Below are 17,212 nucleotides of genomic sequence, written 5' to 3'. Positions count from 1 at the left end.
GCTCCGCACTACCTACCGTGGCATGAGTGGGACCTCTGACCATGGACTCCACAAATCCGCCCCCAAATCCCGCTGGAGCCCGTGGCTGGGCACAGGGGGGCTGAGCATCCGGGGTGAAGGCTCGGGACCTGCTGAAGGTCCCGCTGTGAGCTGGCCGAGCTGGGGACCGGCTTCCCCGTGCTCGCCGAGGGAAGGGAATAGTTAGTAATCCCCGCCTGACTGCTGGTCGGAAGCTGCGTGACGCTGGGAGCTACGTGTCCAGACAGCCCTGACCTCTGCCCGACGGTCACCCGCTTTGGAGCCTGCACCACAGGCCCCCCGGCCCCTCGGAGCTGTGGCGCTGGCAGGTGGACACAGAGCAGCGCCCGGGTTTCTGGTCCCTGTTTAGCAGCTGCCAACACGTAACTTCCTTCCCGCCAACTGGAAGTACGCGGAGCACTCGGCCTCTCGCCCTGCTGGCTGGCGACACGGCCCGTCCAGGGGGGAAGTGCGGGGTCTGCGGGAGGCAGCAGACGCCCGGCTGGGCCCCCCCGGGGGCTGCACCCCCTTCTCCACCCGGCCCGTTTCAGCCTTGGTTTCCCACCGACCGCACAGAAAGGTGCTTTCAAAAAGGCCAAAGAGGACTCACCTGAAACTCCAGGCTGCCCAGGCAAAGTGAGACCTGTCTCAGCCCTGACCCGGGACCCCAAAGGACCAAACTCGGAGGAGGAGGCACGAACTTCTGCCCCGTGACAAAGCGCCTGGCAGCATCGACCGCCGCGTCACGGTTGGGCACACGGTGTTGAGTTGAAAGGCCACAGAGTCACCTCGCATCAGGCTGAGCTGGCCTGGCCAGCAGGCCACAGACACAGGCTGCCTGCCACCGCCAGCCACCGAGGCTGCACCAGCTGGGCCGGCGGAGTGAGGGTCCACGTTTGGCCCTTTGTCCCGACAATCAGACGTGGTTTCCGGCCCTGCAGGTCCCACAACCGACCTTGTCCACCCGAGGCTAAGCAGGCGAGGCTACCACGGCCCCCCAGGGCCCCCCAGGGCCCCCCAGGCCCGGGCCAGCCCAGCCCACGGCTTCCAGTTCCCTAGTGGAGAAGGAAGTGTTTTCACAGACGTGGTTTGAGTTCACGCACCTGTTTCTTAGCTCCTCTCACACGCGCCTCAGTGCCACGTGCAGACCCACAGCGGATCCCAGAACACTGATTATTAGTAACCGGTGAGACTGAGACAAGATTTTTTTTTTTTTTTTTTAGTATGAATTTAAGAAATCTTTGTGCTTGGAGTAAAAATAGTGAGGTGATGGTAACCTGGCTCCCGGAACTTTGCGGAAGATGACAGCACTGAAATACTGTGGGGACGGCCACCAGGCCCTCGTGTTCTGTTTTTCTGTGAAAGCTCGTGACATGGGGGGAGCCCACAGCACATGTAAGTACAGACACAATCACTGAATAATCTCCCTACCAAAATTTCACGAGGCCACCCACGTTCCTCAAACCTCCCCGTTCTGTCTGGGCTCTCCTTCTTACAGGCCCTGTCACGCAGCGAACGGTGGAAACCGGTACTGGTGACACAGGAACTGTCACACGAGCCCCGGCCCTATAGGCCAGATCCCCACATTTGTTTTAAAATATCCTGATCACGTGCCTTTTCTCTAAAGAAAAATGCTTTTTATTACAAACAGGATGTAGAACTCTAGGCATTTGGTATTTGTGATTTGTGAACAGCACCTGTAACCCTGTGATATTAATAGATTGTCCAACTGAGAAAAAAATTGCAGTCCCCTCTTAAATATTCTAGATTTGCTATGAAGGAAGTTGGGCAGAAATCTAGGAATCTCTCAGTGTGCCACAGGAAAGGAGTGCCAAGTAGATTTATATTTGTTTACTAAATAGATATATGAATACATTTTATATAATTAAAACCACCTTGCAAAACATCTTATCTCATAAAAGCTTATAATTAATTTGTATATATTCTACCAATAGAATAATAAAACTGAAAATAATAAGATGATTCAAGATAGTAAAAAAATAATACTCAATTTTATATCGATAGGAAAAATGAGCAATGAGTTCTTGGGGAATAGCAACTTCAGATTTTACTCATTTATTTAATGTATGTTGATTCACATAGTGAAAGTGGTGCTGTTCTTACTGAATGAACCAACAGGAGAATATTTTTTTATATTTATATGTATTTCAATCAAAATAGTTTCAATAGTCAAACTCTAGTGGCTCTTAAATTACCTCTCTTTTCTAGTTATTTATCCGTTTGGTTACTTTTGTTTGTTTCATTTAGCTTGTTTTAGGGGGAAAAAAGGCAGATACCACTGGAGTACCCACGAAACATATGAAGGTAGAACTCTTTATTACAAATTTAGTAAATAAATATTTATCGGGTAGCTACCATGTGCAATTTTTCATAGACTAGGAGCAATTTATTTTCCTTTGCAAGGGTGGTCCCTTTTTTTAGAAAAAAACTGCTACGACCAAGTGCTGCAAAGCACAGGATCCCACCATCACAGCACACGCTCCTTCCACGGTCCGATGCGTGACAATCGTACTGTATGTGGTAACAAAAGTAATATTGTGTTATTTTAAAAAAACTTATGGGAAAAATACTACTTTTAGCTAATATAAAGAGACATGAGCGAAAACAAACAAGCAATGCATTTCTCATGTGGCCTTTTTTATAAAACATGAAAGAGTATCTGCAAGCTAAGCAAATTTTTGAAAATGCAGAATAATAAACAAGTCACAGACTATTTATGTCTTGTTAAAAAACCGTGTCTATATCTGCCACAGCTGATTATCAGGTAAAGCGTTATTTAAACATAAAAATTAAAACAAAGGAGATTATCCTGATGTTGGAATTTCACTGACAACGGGGGTCATTTTGTAAACCCTGCGATCATTTCCCATCTCATTGTTGAAACTTAATAAATTAAATACTATGTTTAATGTCTTAAAACACCAAAAAGGTCTTTCTTCAGACCCTAGGAAGAACATGTAGCTGGACAACCAGCACCAAACAAATACATAATCCGGCAATTTCATGCCCCGTGTCTACAAATCAACTCAATGTCATCTTTTTGTGTTCCACTCATTTGGGCTGATTTAAATCAAATTATAGTGCAGGGTAACTTGTGTAAACTGGAATTTCCTGAAGCATCATTTTTCAATCCCGCTAAATACTAAAAGCCTGCTCAGTTTTTACTGGTTAATTGTAATTGGCAGGTCTTGCAAATGCTCGGAAATCTGGCCGCCGCGAGTGAGAGGTGGAACCCAGCAGCCTCCTTCCTCCCCTTCCTCCCCGAGCTAATTCGAAACTCAACACGCCAAACCCGAAATGGTGTCCCACTAAAAATTAAATTTTCTTTTTTAAAAAACGTATATTTCCAGTGCCAGTGTTTATAATAGTTCTATATTTAATGTTATATTTGTTTTTCAAGTTACGTTCAGGTGTTGCCATGTTGCTTTCAGAATCTACCAGTAAATCCAAAGCATACAGTGTTCTAAGTTACATGTCCCAAGACTGATTTGTATGGTGCAGAAGCAACTGTAATAAGAGAACTTCTGAAAATAGGGTGGCAAAATGGAAGAAAACTCAGTCTCTGAATTTCATAAGAGAAGCATAGAAGTTAGTATCTTTACGCAATAGGGAATATTTGTTCATAACAATCATTTCTGAAAAATATAAATTCTATAAACATGTCCTTAATTTTCCTGCCATTCGTATGCATGTATGTGATGGTCAAACCCCCGGACTTAGCCCTGTCCCACCGCAGCCCAGGACGAAGGGAAATCGCTGACGGGTAACAAGGTGCAGCTAAGCGGTCGCCATCCAGGGGTGGGAGGTGACGATAGGGACATCGTGGGTGGAAATCCCGCAGGAAGCACGCACGGGACCCGCCCCGCCTAACCCCCGATGGCACCACTACGAGCCACTCATGTCACCTTTTGCAGCTGTGACACCCCACCACACAGGGTGCTGTGGTGGTGGCTGGTGACATATCAGGACTCAGGTGTCTCCCCTCAACAGTCTTTGAAAGGATGTGTGAGTCAGGGGCACAGGTGGGAGAAAAGAGAAACTACTCTTAGGATCCTGAACCTTTTTATCTTTCTATAAGTAGATATTAAAAATATACTTTGAAGGAAAACAGCTAACTGCAGATAACAAAGCTCTATTGCAAGCGGAGTCTTCCTCCATGTGTTTGCAAGTTTTCCATTCAAAGCTGATCACAGAAAACCGGTGTTGTTGCTAATTCTGTGCTTCCTCACCAGCTGAATGCCTCGAACCTGGATGACTCGTTCATTCAGTGAGAGTTTATGAAATCTCAACTTAAAAGGCCAGAGGAAACACACCAGCAATCACCCGAGGGCTCAGATGCAAACTACAGGGAGTCAGTTTTCATGAAAACAGTCAAAATCACTCACCAAAGACAAAGCAACCTACTGCTTGTCTATAAAGCATGGAAACAGGCAGTTTTAAGAGGTAGAAGTTCTACCAAGCACTGGTTTGTAGCCAATCCAATCCACACAATTTGGAGGACTTTAAACTAAACTAACCAAGTGTTTTGACATCTCTGAAATTAAGTCAAAAGCAAATACTTACTAACAAATATTTACATTTTTATACTTAAAACTATAGTTTGCTTGGCACATACAGAGAAATCTTTTGAAGAATTTTAAAAATTTAATAAAAATGCCAAAATTGGAAATATATTTTGGTGATCAAGCTGGAAGAAGTATTTTCATGACTCAGTAGCCAAGGAAACAGATACACAGTTGGCCCTAAACAACGGAGGTTTGAAGTGCATGGGTCCCACTTACACACACAGGCTCCTTCCGCCTCTGCCACCCCCGAGACAGGAAGACCCCCATGCCTCAGTCTACCCAAGGTGAGGATGATGATGTTGGAGACCTTCACGATGATCCACTTCCGTTTAACGAACAGTAAATGTATTTTCTCTTCCCTATGATTTTCTTAGTGGCATTTTCTTTTCTCTAGTTTACTTTATTGTACGACACAACACATAATACATATAACACAAAAAACATGTGTTAATGACCATTTATGCTGTTGGTAAGGCTTCAGGTCAGCAGCAGGCTGTGAGCAGTTAAGTTTTGGGGAGTCCAAGTTACATGTGGAGTTTTCACTGTGCCACTAGGGACGACGTCCCTCTTCCCTTCTTGCTCAAGTATCAACTGCACTATACATTGAATTCCAAGAAAATAAAACCATTTTCTGAACCTATTAAATCACTTCTTACAGAGTGACACTGGGCCCCATCTTACCTGAATTCTTATTGGTTTTGTTCTGTCGACTTTTAACTTGCTCCGTCCAAAGGGTAGGATACCGTGATGCAATATCTAGGGAATCAGAATAAAATGATGATTATTCTTATTTCATTATGAAAGCACAAAGTCCTCAATTAAAGATTTCAGCAGGTAGCCTAAAAGCCAAAAAATTCAATGAACTGAATGAATATACATTGTGTATTTTTAAAGAAATTGTTAAAATGATTATATGGATAAGACAAAGAAAATAATAATATACATTTTAAGATATTATTTTAGCATATTTTTTCTTTATCCAAAAGTGTAATTACACGCTATTTGGATCCAGACAGGTTTTACTTTAAAAGAATTGGATGTTAGAAAAGTGTCCAAATATATAAAAATATAACCTTGTATGGCAAAAATGGTTATTCACACATAACATACAGGGTTTTTGCTCAGGTAAAAATTTGATACAAGATGCAATATGTAAAATATAACATCTGCCTAACATTTTTCAGGCACACATCTTTGTAGTAACATCGTTTATCAAACAAAACTGGGTGTTTCTGGAGAGGGTCACTGTCACATGCCTGAGAACACAGACCCCAAGTGGGACCCATTTGCCATTCACCGTCCACATGACCTTGGTCAAATGACCTCTACGTTCTCATCTGTGGACTGGCACCTGGCGGCTCAGTTAGGTGACAGCAGGAGCACACGCTGTGACACACTTCACGCATTAGCTGTTATTGTTATTATTTGCAAAGCACACCGTGTGATTCTGTATTTCAGTCTGTGATTTATTCATAATGTGTATTTTTTATATTTTGCCCTCAGATCCTGTCCCCATTTGCTCTGAGGATTTGTTGTACCTTTGCAAATACTTGAGACAATTTATGAAAGGTACAAACAGGAAATTGGTCTTTGTTTGACTTCTTGTGAAGATAGGAAACAGTAACAGAAAATGGCATGTGTTATTGAGCCCTTTGAACTATACACTTTATGTTACCCAAGTTGTAAAATGTCAACTAAGAAGTTTTTATTTAAAAAAACCTCAGCGCTCTGCTTTATATAAAGGCACCATAGTGACATTTGAAAGCCCTGAGACACAAAGTCATCCGGAAAAATAGTGGGTGTCCTCCTTAAGTTGGGAATGGCCAAACGCAATCTGTTTTTGCTCATTGGTTTGCCGTATTATCTATATTTAAGGTGCACCACACGGTGTTTGCATATGCACGGGTGTGGGGAGATAATTTGTGCAGTAAAGCAAATGAGCGTGTGTGCCATTCATGCAGCTGCTTTTCGTGTGGTTTGGAGACTCGCAGTGCACGGACGTCACCACGAACCGTGTGCCCCGTGCTGCGCCTGCTCTGACCTTGGCTCATTCGTCCTGCACAGCTGCAGCTCGGTCCCCTCGGCCTCCGTCTCCCCGGCCCCTCCTTCCACTCCCTGCTCCTGCGTATCTGAGTTTTGTCTTTCGGTTTATCAGACTTTGTGTACAGGTGAGATCGAGCAGTGTTTTCCTTCTGGCTTATTAGGGCCATTCCGGATGCAGCTGCGACCCGGACGACGCTCCCTGCCCAGCGGCCTGCCTGCCCTCGCGCCTCCCTCCCGCCACCGTGTCCCCCCCAGCTCACCTTCCTCATCTCCTTGGGGATGAGTCTCCAACGCCGGAGCCGCGGCATCATCTGAATTCAGAACGGAAAAGATTTGCAAGGAGACTACAATTATGAGAGTAAGGGAAGTAAGTGTGCATACAGGATGGATGCAGGACTCGCACGCAGCCCCCCAGACCCACCCCCCCCCGGCACGGACGCAAGGTTGGCGCTGAGGCAGGGGCGGGAGGGAAATGGTCAACGTGGCTCCAAACTACGGAGACCAACGAGGAGGGGACGTGGCTGGATGAGGAAGAACAGCAACAGGGCAGGGATGTCAAGTCAGACAAGCCGCAAACTCGGGTCACTAGATGTTGTAAAGGGACACTGGCTGGAGGAGGGGCCGGAGCCTCACACCCCCAGTGCACCGCTGTCCCTGGTGGAAAGGCGGGGCCTAGAGCACCGTGGACGGGGCTCCCTCCCTGCGCATCTCTGCACACCTCAGCCCTCCCTCTCTCCACAGCTACCGTGGCTGACACGTGTGAGCACCCGAGGTTCCACGTGGGGACCACGGGGGCCAGGGTGGAGGGGTCAGAGAGGAGGGAGGTGTGCAGGGGGCTATAGGGACCTCCACACCCGTGTCGTGGGCCACACCCACAACTTTCATGTGAAGACTCTTTATTTAATGAACTGAAAAGAACCCTTGGTGTCCCTGGGAAATTTAAGGTTGTGAAGAGCTTGGAGACTCACAGGTGACAGGTCCGTGAGCCGGGAGTCCCCCGACACGGGCCCAGCCCAGGAGGCGGCCACAAGGCACTCGTGGGGCCCCCAAGAATCAGCCTAATTGTTTTCCCCCAGGTGCTCTGTGGTCTCGTTCAGTGATTTCAGGACAGAAATACACGGAAGGGCTGTGGGGACAGGACAGCTGCCGGGGCTGTTGGGGGATCTGCAATTCGTACTTTCACAGCCGTCTGAAGAGTGAAAATGAAGTTTCTCAGCAGGCTTTTTTTTTTTTTTTTAGGGGGAAACTGAAAAAGGATTTCTTAAAAAGTCTTTAATATTGAACAACTGAGAAAAGTTTGTCAGCTGTCAAAATGCTGACAAAGATGCAAAATCACTTGTTTGAAATATCCAAGTCTAACGTTGATAATGGCTACCAACTAGAAATATTTTGCTGTTAAATATTTTGCAATCTTCTTCTAAGAAAATGCAATGAAATGGGGAACATATTTAAAACATACTTGACATATTACAGGTCTTAAAAGAACATAAGAGGATGTCTTAGAAGAACATATTTGAAAGGTTTTGGGAAGACGAGAATCAAATACATTATTGCTGGCGTGTGTCTGCTGAGGCCTAAGCAGGTCACCACTCAGGGTCCACCAGCCTGTTCCCAAACTCACTGGGGCGATGCCACTGGGGAGGCCCAGCCCACGCTGTGTGTGAGGGGCGGGCATGGCCCCAGGACGTGCCGAGTGAGGGGCCGCGCAGGGTCCCCCCCGCTCTGAGCCTCTCCCCGCTCCTCCCCCTTCCGCCTGGTCCGCTCAGTGCCGCTCCACACCCGACCCGGAATATCTCTCTCCCGACACAGCAAACCCTGGCAGCTGCCAAACTCGGCCTTAAGAAATTGAAACAAAAGTCTTGGAGAGCTGCGAGATTTTCACTTCTTCTCTGTCAGGGTTTGCTGAGTGCCTCGCGCCCGGCTGCGAGCCAGCTGTGCGTTCGGCTCTGCAAGCCTCCCTTCTGCACGCGTGTGTCTGGGCCACACGCTTGCTCGCTGCTGAGATTCACCTCTGTGCCCCTGTGGCAGGTCCAGGATCTGCCTGCCGTGGGCACGATATGAACCACCGTGAGCTCATGTTCAGCTGGAAAGTAACGGCAGGTGCAACAGGGACATGAGCTCAGAGATGAGGCATTTTCCTCAACTAGGAGGCTTGCTCTGTTCCGTGTCACACCTGGTAAAAACTTCCTTTTTTGTGGAAATGCCACCTCTGAACCCCCAGTGAGAGCCCTCTGGATACCCCGGATTCTCTCCCTGCCAATTTGTCCCTGTTCACCTCTGTGTCCTAATAACACAGAGACCGTGTCACAGATGGTCTCCCAGGGCGGGGACGGTGCCGGCCGGGTTCCTACATGTGCAAGATCGGGCAGGACAGACCCGATCTCCTGTCTCTCTGTCACTGGTTCCCTACACCACAGCCTACGTCAGAGAAGACGAAAGTGTCAAAGATCTCGGTAATTAAACCTAACCTCATTTTGTCTGGAAAGCAATTTCTGACTTCCCAGGCTGAGGCCAGAGGAAAGCAGACTGTCCCTGGAGGGGCAGGAAGTAGCCAGGGACAGCAGAGAGCAAGGCGGGGACCCTCCGGCAGGTCTTGGGCGTGCGGCTGCCACTGAGACACGAGCCCGGGGGCTACAGAGTGGTTTCCAGGAGGAAACTGGTCAACTACTCTCTTCCTTCTTGTCTGTCCCAGAGGCTGTGATTGCCACAGATGGGAACAGCACCCCTCCTCCTCGCAGGGAGGGTCGAGACATCAGAATTCCGTGTGGGGCGAGACGCTGAACCTCTGAGCCCTCCATGCCAGCTCTGGCCCACGTGGCCCAGGTGGTACCCGGCAGCATTCACACGCAAGTCCCAACACAAGCCACGTCGGAGAACCCCCGACGTGGACCTGGGGTTTCCCAGCAGAGTGTATGCCCAACCCCCAGCAAGGTAACTGGCAACAGCAAGGGTTGAATAAACGTTTGTTGAATGAATAAAGGACCAACAGGCTGTCTCAGCCTCACTGGCGTTACTGGCATATGTTTAAGTTTTAACCTTAAGAAGTGATTTTAAGGCACAGGTTGGGTTAGATGTTCTATATCATCACAGAAATTCATTTGAAGATAGTTACCTGTTTTTCCTGTGCCTTCCCGTTGGGGTAACTTTTCATTTATGGAACCTAAAAGAGGGAAGTAAGGAACGAAATTAGTTTGGAGTATCTAATGGTTATCAGAAAATACATTATGCAAATATTTTGCTCCATTTTGATTCATTCACAGTGCTCTGGCAGTTTCTAGTTAAATTCTGTCAGCTGCCTGGTGCCCTGAGGGGACAAGGTCCCCCTAAGTCATGAGCCCTGGACTGGGGCACCCAGGATCAGATTCTGCTTCCTGTGCTGAGTAGTGGGACACGTCTACAAGGCCCTTTGGCCAAAATATTACAGTTCCTTCGCCTGAAAATGTCATCCTAACCTTAACATCCCTCACCACGCTGGGTACTGAAGTACATTAGGTAAAAAGGCAATGTTATAATCATATAATGTTATAGACTAAAGATAATTAACAACCTCATTTTAGTTGGATTCGGATTTATAGATATGAAAATTGAGGAACTATCTTTTTGTATTGGAGCACAGAAAATATACTAAGTAATTTGTGACAAAATTTTTAATACTAATATAATGCCAAATATTTATATTATAAAGTGTTGTTCTTTTCCAATAGACTTAAACTGCTATAGGGCATGTTTCTGTTCCCTCATCATTATTATACTTACTCAAAGAAATTAAAATAAGTTCTGTTCAGAATTAATTAGAAGTTTATCTGCTGATGAGTTCAGAATGTTCTGTTCAGAATTAATTTAGAATTACCATGGCCACATACATGCTAGGTAAAACCCTCTGTGGCAAAAGCATCTCAGAAGTGGAAATTTATTTTTTTTCAATTTTGAATATGACATTGAAGTACAGATTAGCAGGTACATGAAAGATATAAAGTTTATGACATTTTTGAGGGTGTTTTTATCCTGTTTCTTGGAAACGTGATAGTAACATAGCAGGAAATTTACCCGCAGTGAATCACTGTGGAGAGGCCCTGGGACGGCCGGAAGCAGCCCGGCCGCTCGACCTTCGTCCCCTAAGGTCCCCTAAGGTCCCCCAGGTCCTGACGAGGACAGCGAGGGGGGAGCGCACGGCTCAGCAGGTGACTCACGGGAGCACATGCGACCGTCCTGAAACGCTCCTTTCTAGCCATGTTCTCAGGCAGCGCCAACCCCGGGAGTCTGAACGGGATTTATACGGGAGACGCCGGCGTCCCCACCCCCACCCGGGGCTGCATATCTGAGAAACGGCCAGATAATGCACGTGTGAAAATCTGGTGTTCCCGATGGATAAAAAGGAGCATGGCTTTCCCGGTTCCTCTGTCTGTCCACCCGTTCTAGGTACTTTCTAAACCGAGTCAAGCCTTTACTTCCCAGCCGTTGCTGTCACCATTTGGTGAAATGCTACGTCACATCCAGGCCTCAAAACACAGGGATTCACTTCCGGAGAGAACCCCGGGCGCGACACGGGTCTTGTGTGGCCTTTTCATGAAGCCCCAGACGCTCCTGGGCTGTGTCTCCCCTCGTGCCGACTCCTCACCCATCCAGCCTCCGTAACAAGCTCACGTGTCTTAGTCACCAGTTTGTTATGATCATGTGTTTGGGAAATGAGTCAAAAAATATCTTCTCCTTTTGACTGGAAATAATCCTTTGCTAATATTTATGACTATAACTACGTAGGCTTTAATGTTGTGAATGAGATGTGAAAATGCTAAATAATAATTAGCATACCTTCACGAGGCAGCTTCCATTGAATTGAGATGAGATTAAGTGAGCTAAAGGCAGCGCAGTGAGAACCGCGGGTTCAGACTGGGCCAGCGGCTGCGGGTACGACTCCCGGAGGGACCCGCCTCCCACGGGTGCCCGACTCTCCCTGAGCCGAGCAGCGCGGCATCTCGCCCGTCGGGCTCCGAAATTCAGTCGGTATTTACTTCAATAAGCCCATACAAGAATGTCTCCACTTTGGTTTCCATGTATAAGAAATAATTTTAAAACAGAACCAGGTGTCTGTCCCTTGATAACTGACTCCGAGAGCCAAGTGTCTTGCAACACAATCTGGGGAGACCCCGACAAGGATCCACTTCCTCCTCCAGCCGCCCGGGGACCGAGGACGTCCCCAGACCTCCCTGCCTGGGTCTCAAGGACGGGAAAACAGCTCAGGTCACTCTCCGCATGTCAGCGCAACCGTGCAATCGAACGTGAATCCGGCGACAAAACACTGCTCCTATCCCGACTCTACTTCTCTGGAGACAGGAACATGCTGACCCCAAGTGTCTGCCACAGCAAGGTTCCCGGATGCAGGTGCAGAGACCAGAGGTGACATGCAGGGCGCTGGGTAGGCAGGGACGGTTCCGCAAACCACGGCTGGCTGCCACCTTCAGTGCTGATCACTGTTCGCAGATACAAGGACTCCACCAAGTGACGTTCCTCTGGCTTGTGTTCCGAAGGACACACTTGAATTTCTGCTGTGCATGAGATCTCACCCCATTTTGATACTGGTTTAAAAGGTGTGGCTATTTCAGCAATGAGGGTATGCATTTCCGGTGCAGAAAACCACAAAATACAACGTGAGGAAAACGACTCTGGTTTGAGGGAGGAATGATGCGCTACTAAGTCGCGCAGTGCTAAGCACTTGGTTCAAATCCAGCCAGATTCGGCAATCACCGCTCGGTGCCAAAGCACCCTCGTACACGTGAGTCCCGCCATCTCGGCCCTGCCCTTCCTCCCACCCTCCCCGGGCGCAGGGTGCTGTCCTCACACCTCCGCCCGCCGGTCCTGAGCGCCTGCCCAGCTCCGCTCTAAGGATCCCCAGGAAAGGACGCCAGACACACATGTGTCTCTAGAGAGAACCCGAGCCGGGTGTTACCTCTCCCAGGGGTGTTCGCAAGCTTGAACATTTTTGATTTCTGAAATACTTCCACCCACACACAAAAGTACACAAAACACAGATGTACCCACGATGGACTGTTATCAACCAGTGACCCCCGCGACCCGGGACAACAGCACCCAGGGCAGGAAGAGGAGCCCCAGGTCAGCCCCCTCCCACCACAGAATCCCCCTCTGCCGCAAGGACCCGCCCCCAGTGTGTGACACGCACCCCCGTCTGTCCATGTGCTGGACTCCTGTGTGTGACACGCACCCCCGTCTGTCCGTGTGCTGGACCCCCCTTGTGTGTGACACGCACCCCCGTCTGTCCGTGTGCTGGACCCCCCTTGTGTGTGACACGCACCCCCGTCTGTCCGTGTGCTGGACCACTGCAGGGCCTCGCCCAGTGCTGGAGCTGAACTTGGTCTGTTTTGAGCGTGGACGGACTCATGGTTGGGTGCGTGTCAGCCAGAGACTGAGCTCCCTGGTGTTTGCAGATGGCAGCTGTGGCCCACGGAACTAGTCACAGTCTCGGGCAAAGCGGTGCCCTGTGTCCTGCTTCTCTGCATTATCTGTGAGGGTCGCGTCCACATCTGCAAGAAGTTAAACTGCACTACGGGAAGGCTGTGGGTTCCTCACGTGTGGGGAGGAGGGTGTACGCTCAGGGCTCCCCTGACTCCCCCTGAAGTTTCCAACTCCCTCAGCGACTCCCCACAGACCCACAAGGTTTCCAGAGTGTTCGCAGCACTGACACCTGCTCCCCATGCCCACGAGTGCACATAATAAACCCCGACAGCAGCTGTGGATTAGAGAGTTTCCGCCACTCTGTGGGAGACACGGAGCATATTAGTCACAGAACCAGGTGAGCAGGTGCGAGGTGACCCCTGCCGAGCCGACGTCCAGGCTGTAGCCAGAGCCGCGCGGCCGAGCGGAAACTCACTGCCTGCAGCAGGTTCCCCGGGGGAGACTGCCCCCCAAATCAGCACGCTTAATCCGGGACACTCGGCTCCCTACTCAGTAGCAGTTTTCACACAGTATGTACCAGATTTTAAGCAAAAGGACAGGGCTCTTTGTTCCCTAATCCACTCCTTGAACCAAAAACCAACATGAGTAGTTAAATAAATGGACCATTTCTATGTAGCGAAACATTGCCGATACCTGGTTGGAAAAATAACGCAGGTGAACAGTTCACTGATTCCAGAGACAAAGCAATACTTGGAGACTGCACGAAATTCAACCGATTTTGCACATGGTTTTCTAAGGAAGTTCTTTTGGACACTTCTTAATTTTTCAGATGGCATCACTAAAATCACAAAAATAGAAGTCCACGCTGCTTTCTCCTTCGTAGCACAAGGCTCAGCTCACGCCCTGCTACACGGAAGGAACGAAACAGCACGTGAGAGCGCCCTCCAGAGTGGGCGGCACACACCACGGCCAACTTCGTCATGTCCTGTTTGCTTTTCCTTCTCCCCCAGGAATTTGTAAAAGAACTATTAGATGTGAATGTTGGCTTACTAAAAATACATTTTCAGCAATTTTTAGGCCCTGGATTATAGAACAGTTTCTAAAAATAAATATATTTTTAGTTCCACGAGCTGCACACCCCAAGGCCTTTCAGTAATGACCAGTCACTTGAAATATCCGGCTTTATGTTACCGTGAATTACAGATCTCATTGTTCTCACGGAAGCTGTAGACGCCCTGAGTCTAACCTGTGCCGGGCTCTGGGTTGCTCAGAATGTCTGCATCACAAACAGAATTCCCAGTTACAAGACGCCTGCCACTTAAAGAGAAAAGTAGTCAAAAAGTAAACTCTAAATGCAAATGTTTCTATATTTTACAGGAAAAACTAGGAACAGTGTTTTGCACTTTAGCTGTTACATTAATATAATGAAATATGCTACCTATCTTAATCTGTATAACTGAGGAATTTGGATGGACAGATCACGCAATTTCTTCACAGACGGCTCTATGGTCTGGGTAACTCTCTTCAACAAGTTAATCAAACTTGGGCTGCAGATTATTTTTAGATGAAAATGATATGAATCATCTGTAGCATTTTCAATAAAATAATAAAGGAAAAGAGAACATTTTGTAGATTTTTATCCTGCTAATTTGGTTACTTTCAGTACATCAAGCCGTCTTCTGAGTAACAAAATAACACAAATAAACCATTTGGATGTTGACCAATGAAGAATGACCCACTTTTTCTTTGAAAACATACATATGAAACCAGAAATTTTCACTTTTTTGGCCAAAGAAGACAGTTGGTCATTTCCACTGGTGACTTGGGTTATTTTTAAACTTAAGATCTGGAATCTCACCCACCGTGGTTCAGAGCAAGTGTCTGGCCGAGCTGCCCTTTGCCCTTGTGCGCGCGCGCACACACACACACACACACACACACACACGCACACACACACACGCGCACACACACACACACACACACACGCACACACACACACCCCGCACACACACACACACACACACCTTTGCTTCTCTCCTCTCAGACACAGCGTTGCACACTGCTGTAGGCTCCGTCCGTGACCCCCACCCACGGTTGCTGCCAGTCCACCCCAGCTGCCTCTCCTTCGGAGTTACGAAGCAGCACGGGCAGGAGGCCGGGAAGAAGCGGCAGCCTAATGCCCGCGGACGTTCCCCTCTGGAAGTCGATTCGGACCTACCCGGGCACCTGGGCGTCTTGTGGGCCACGGCCGTGCCGCTGATGGGCCTTCCGTTGGGCGTGACGCACCAGCAGTATCCTGTGTAGCTGTGACACTGGACCTGCCGGGAGGGGACAGGGCGGGGTGAGCTCTCCTGGGGTCGGCACAGGAAGCCCCTCCTGCTCTGAGGCTGACTCTGACCCCCCAGCATCGTCTCAGGCAGGTGACGGGTGTGGGTGCACCCAGCGCCCCTGACGCTGCTTTGCGTGTGCAGTGGGGACAGGGTGCCGCCCCAGACCACAGGGTTTCCCCGACGGAGCGTCCGAGCTGCTGGCACGTGCCGGGCAGCGGGAAGCGTCTAGGCCTCACAACCCTTGAGATGCAACCCAAGCGCTAGTCCTATGACTGGGGACACTGAGGCCCGAAGCCGCCAGGAGACTAGCTCAGGCCCCCGTGGGTCCCCGGCAGGGGCAGTGGGAGGGGTCTGGCGTCCAGCACCCCCAGCCCAGACACCACCGGCGAGAACCGGATGCTTCCCTAGCACCAGCCTCCCTCTGTGGCCTCTTGCTCTCTCCTTCTCTTGTCCTGGAAAGGCCAAGCGACCGTTGCAGGCCCAGAACCGGCGTTATTCTCTGGGGGTCACAGGCGTGGTTCCGCTTTTGTTTTCCTGCCGCCGTGTTAGCTAGCATTGTGTTTTAGGCTCGGACCTGGGAGCTCACTGCTGGCACAGATGCCGTGTGACTTCCGTGTGCTTCCATCATCACAGTCACACCCAAATTGAACTCTCAGCCCTGAGCAGGTCACAGGAGGAAGCTGCCGCAGGTAAACGCAGGGTGAGGCAGGTGCGGATGGCAGGAGCACCGGAGCCAGCTGAGGACTCAGCACGGACATTTACTTGCCCGTCTGTTTATGCCACTCGGGCTCGTTATGAACTAACGCCTAAAATACGGAGGGTGATTTCCCACAGAATAGTCCTGTCCTTCCAGGCCACCCCCAGCTCCGCCCTCCCTAGCCGCCGGTGCAGACTCCCCAGCGCGGGTAACCTGGCTGTAGGTGCCGTCGTCGTTGCACTCCGGGATGAACACTTGCTGGAACTCCTTCCGGGCCTGCTCCTGGGTGTACTTCCTTTCGGCCACACACCTGGACATGTCTGCGGGAAAGCAGAGGGCAGAGGTCATGCAATGGCAAGAAGACAGGGCACAGAGCACCGTGAGACGCAAGTGCCTGAGTGACAGACGCGTCAAGGACCTGGAGGCTGGAAGGGGCTTCGCAGGCAGAGCGGCTCCCAGCAAGGAGAGCCTCCGCGGGACAGCAGGTGCCCCGGGCGGGCAGCTCTGTTCCTATGCTGGAGAGGGGCTTGGGGGCGGGGAGCAGATCATTCTCCACACAGGATGAGTAGGGAGACTGAGGCTCAGCTGGCCCCTGGGGAGAGGGTGGGCCCCGGACAGGGAGAACCACCGGCTGTCTGGCCAGGCCCAGGCTGGCTCTGCCGGTCCACAGACAGCCGTCTGAGCACAGCAGGGTCAAGGCCAGACGCAGAGCTGGGGCCAGGTCCAGACATCACTGCTAAATGGAAGGGACCTGGGGAGGGGCTTTGGGGCACCTGGCAGGGGCCTTCCACACACACCTGCAGCCAGGGCACCTGCCCATGCCGAGGCCACCTTTGCCAGGAACCCATGGCGCATGGCTGGTCTCTGTTTCTAAGATTCCAAGGATCTCAGAGTGGATACTAAGCTCCTGCCCCCTCCCATGGCACAGGGAGAGTCTGACAACCAAGTGGCTAAGAGGTCAGACGTCCTCAGACCACCTCCTCCCTCCCCCGAACGTTCACAGACTCATTTTAAAATTACTGCAAATTGCAATTTGATGTAAATCACTGTGCTGCTGCTGCTACTTAGGCAGATATCCCCAGGGACTTGATAAACCAGTAAGATGGAAAAGTCTAAAATCGTACAAGCGC

General features: G+C 49.6%; 1 protein-coding gene across 1 annotated transcript in view; it reads right to left on the bottom strand.

Annotated features, from left to right (window-relative positions):
* Positions 1 to 17,212, bottom strand: part of SMOC2 (SPARC related modular calcium binding 2) — a 136,932-nt gene that overhangs the window by 59,205 nt on the left and 60,515 nt on the right. The window contains exons 3-7 of the mRNA XM_045544735.1: positions 16,296 to 16,402; positions 15,274 to 15,373; positions 9,760 to 9,807; positions 6,908 to 6,958; positions 5,286 to 5,360 (exon numbers count right to left, since the gene is read on the bottom strand). Of these exons, the coding sequence (XP_045400691.1) occupies positions 5,286 to 5,360; positions 6,908 to 6,958; positions 9,760 to 9,807; positions 15,274 to 15,373; positions 16,296 to 16,402 (381 nt within the window). The remainder of the gene's footprint in view (positions 1 to 5,285; positions 5,361 to 6,907; positions 6,959 to 9,759; positions 9,808 to 15,273; positions 15,374 to 16,295; positions 16,403 to 17,212) is intronic.

The sequence above is a fragment of the Lemur catta genome, chromosome 2 (assembly GCF_020740605.2).
Source record: "Lemur catta isolate mLemCat1 chromosome 2, mLemCat1.pri, whole genome shotgun sequence".
Taxonomy (NCBI): Eukaryota; Metazoa; Chordata; class Mammalia; order Primates; family Lemuridae; genus Lemur; species Lemur catta.
The sequence above is the reverse complement of the archived record's forward strand: the minus strand, read 5'-3'. Positions and strand labels throughout refer to the sequence as shown.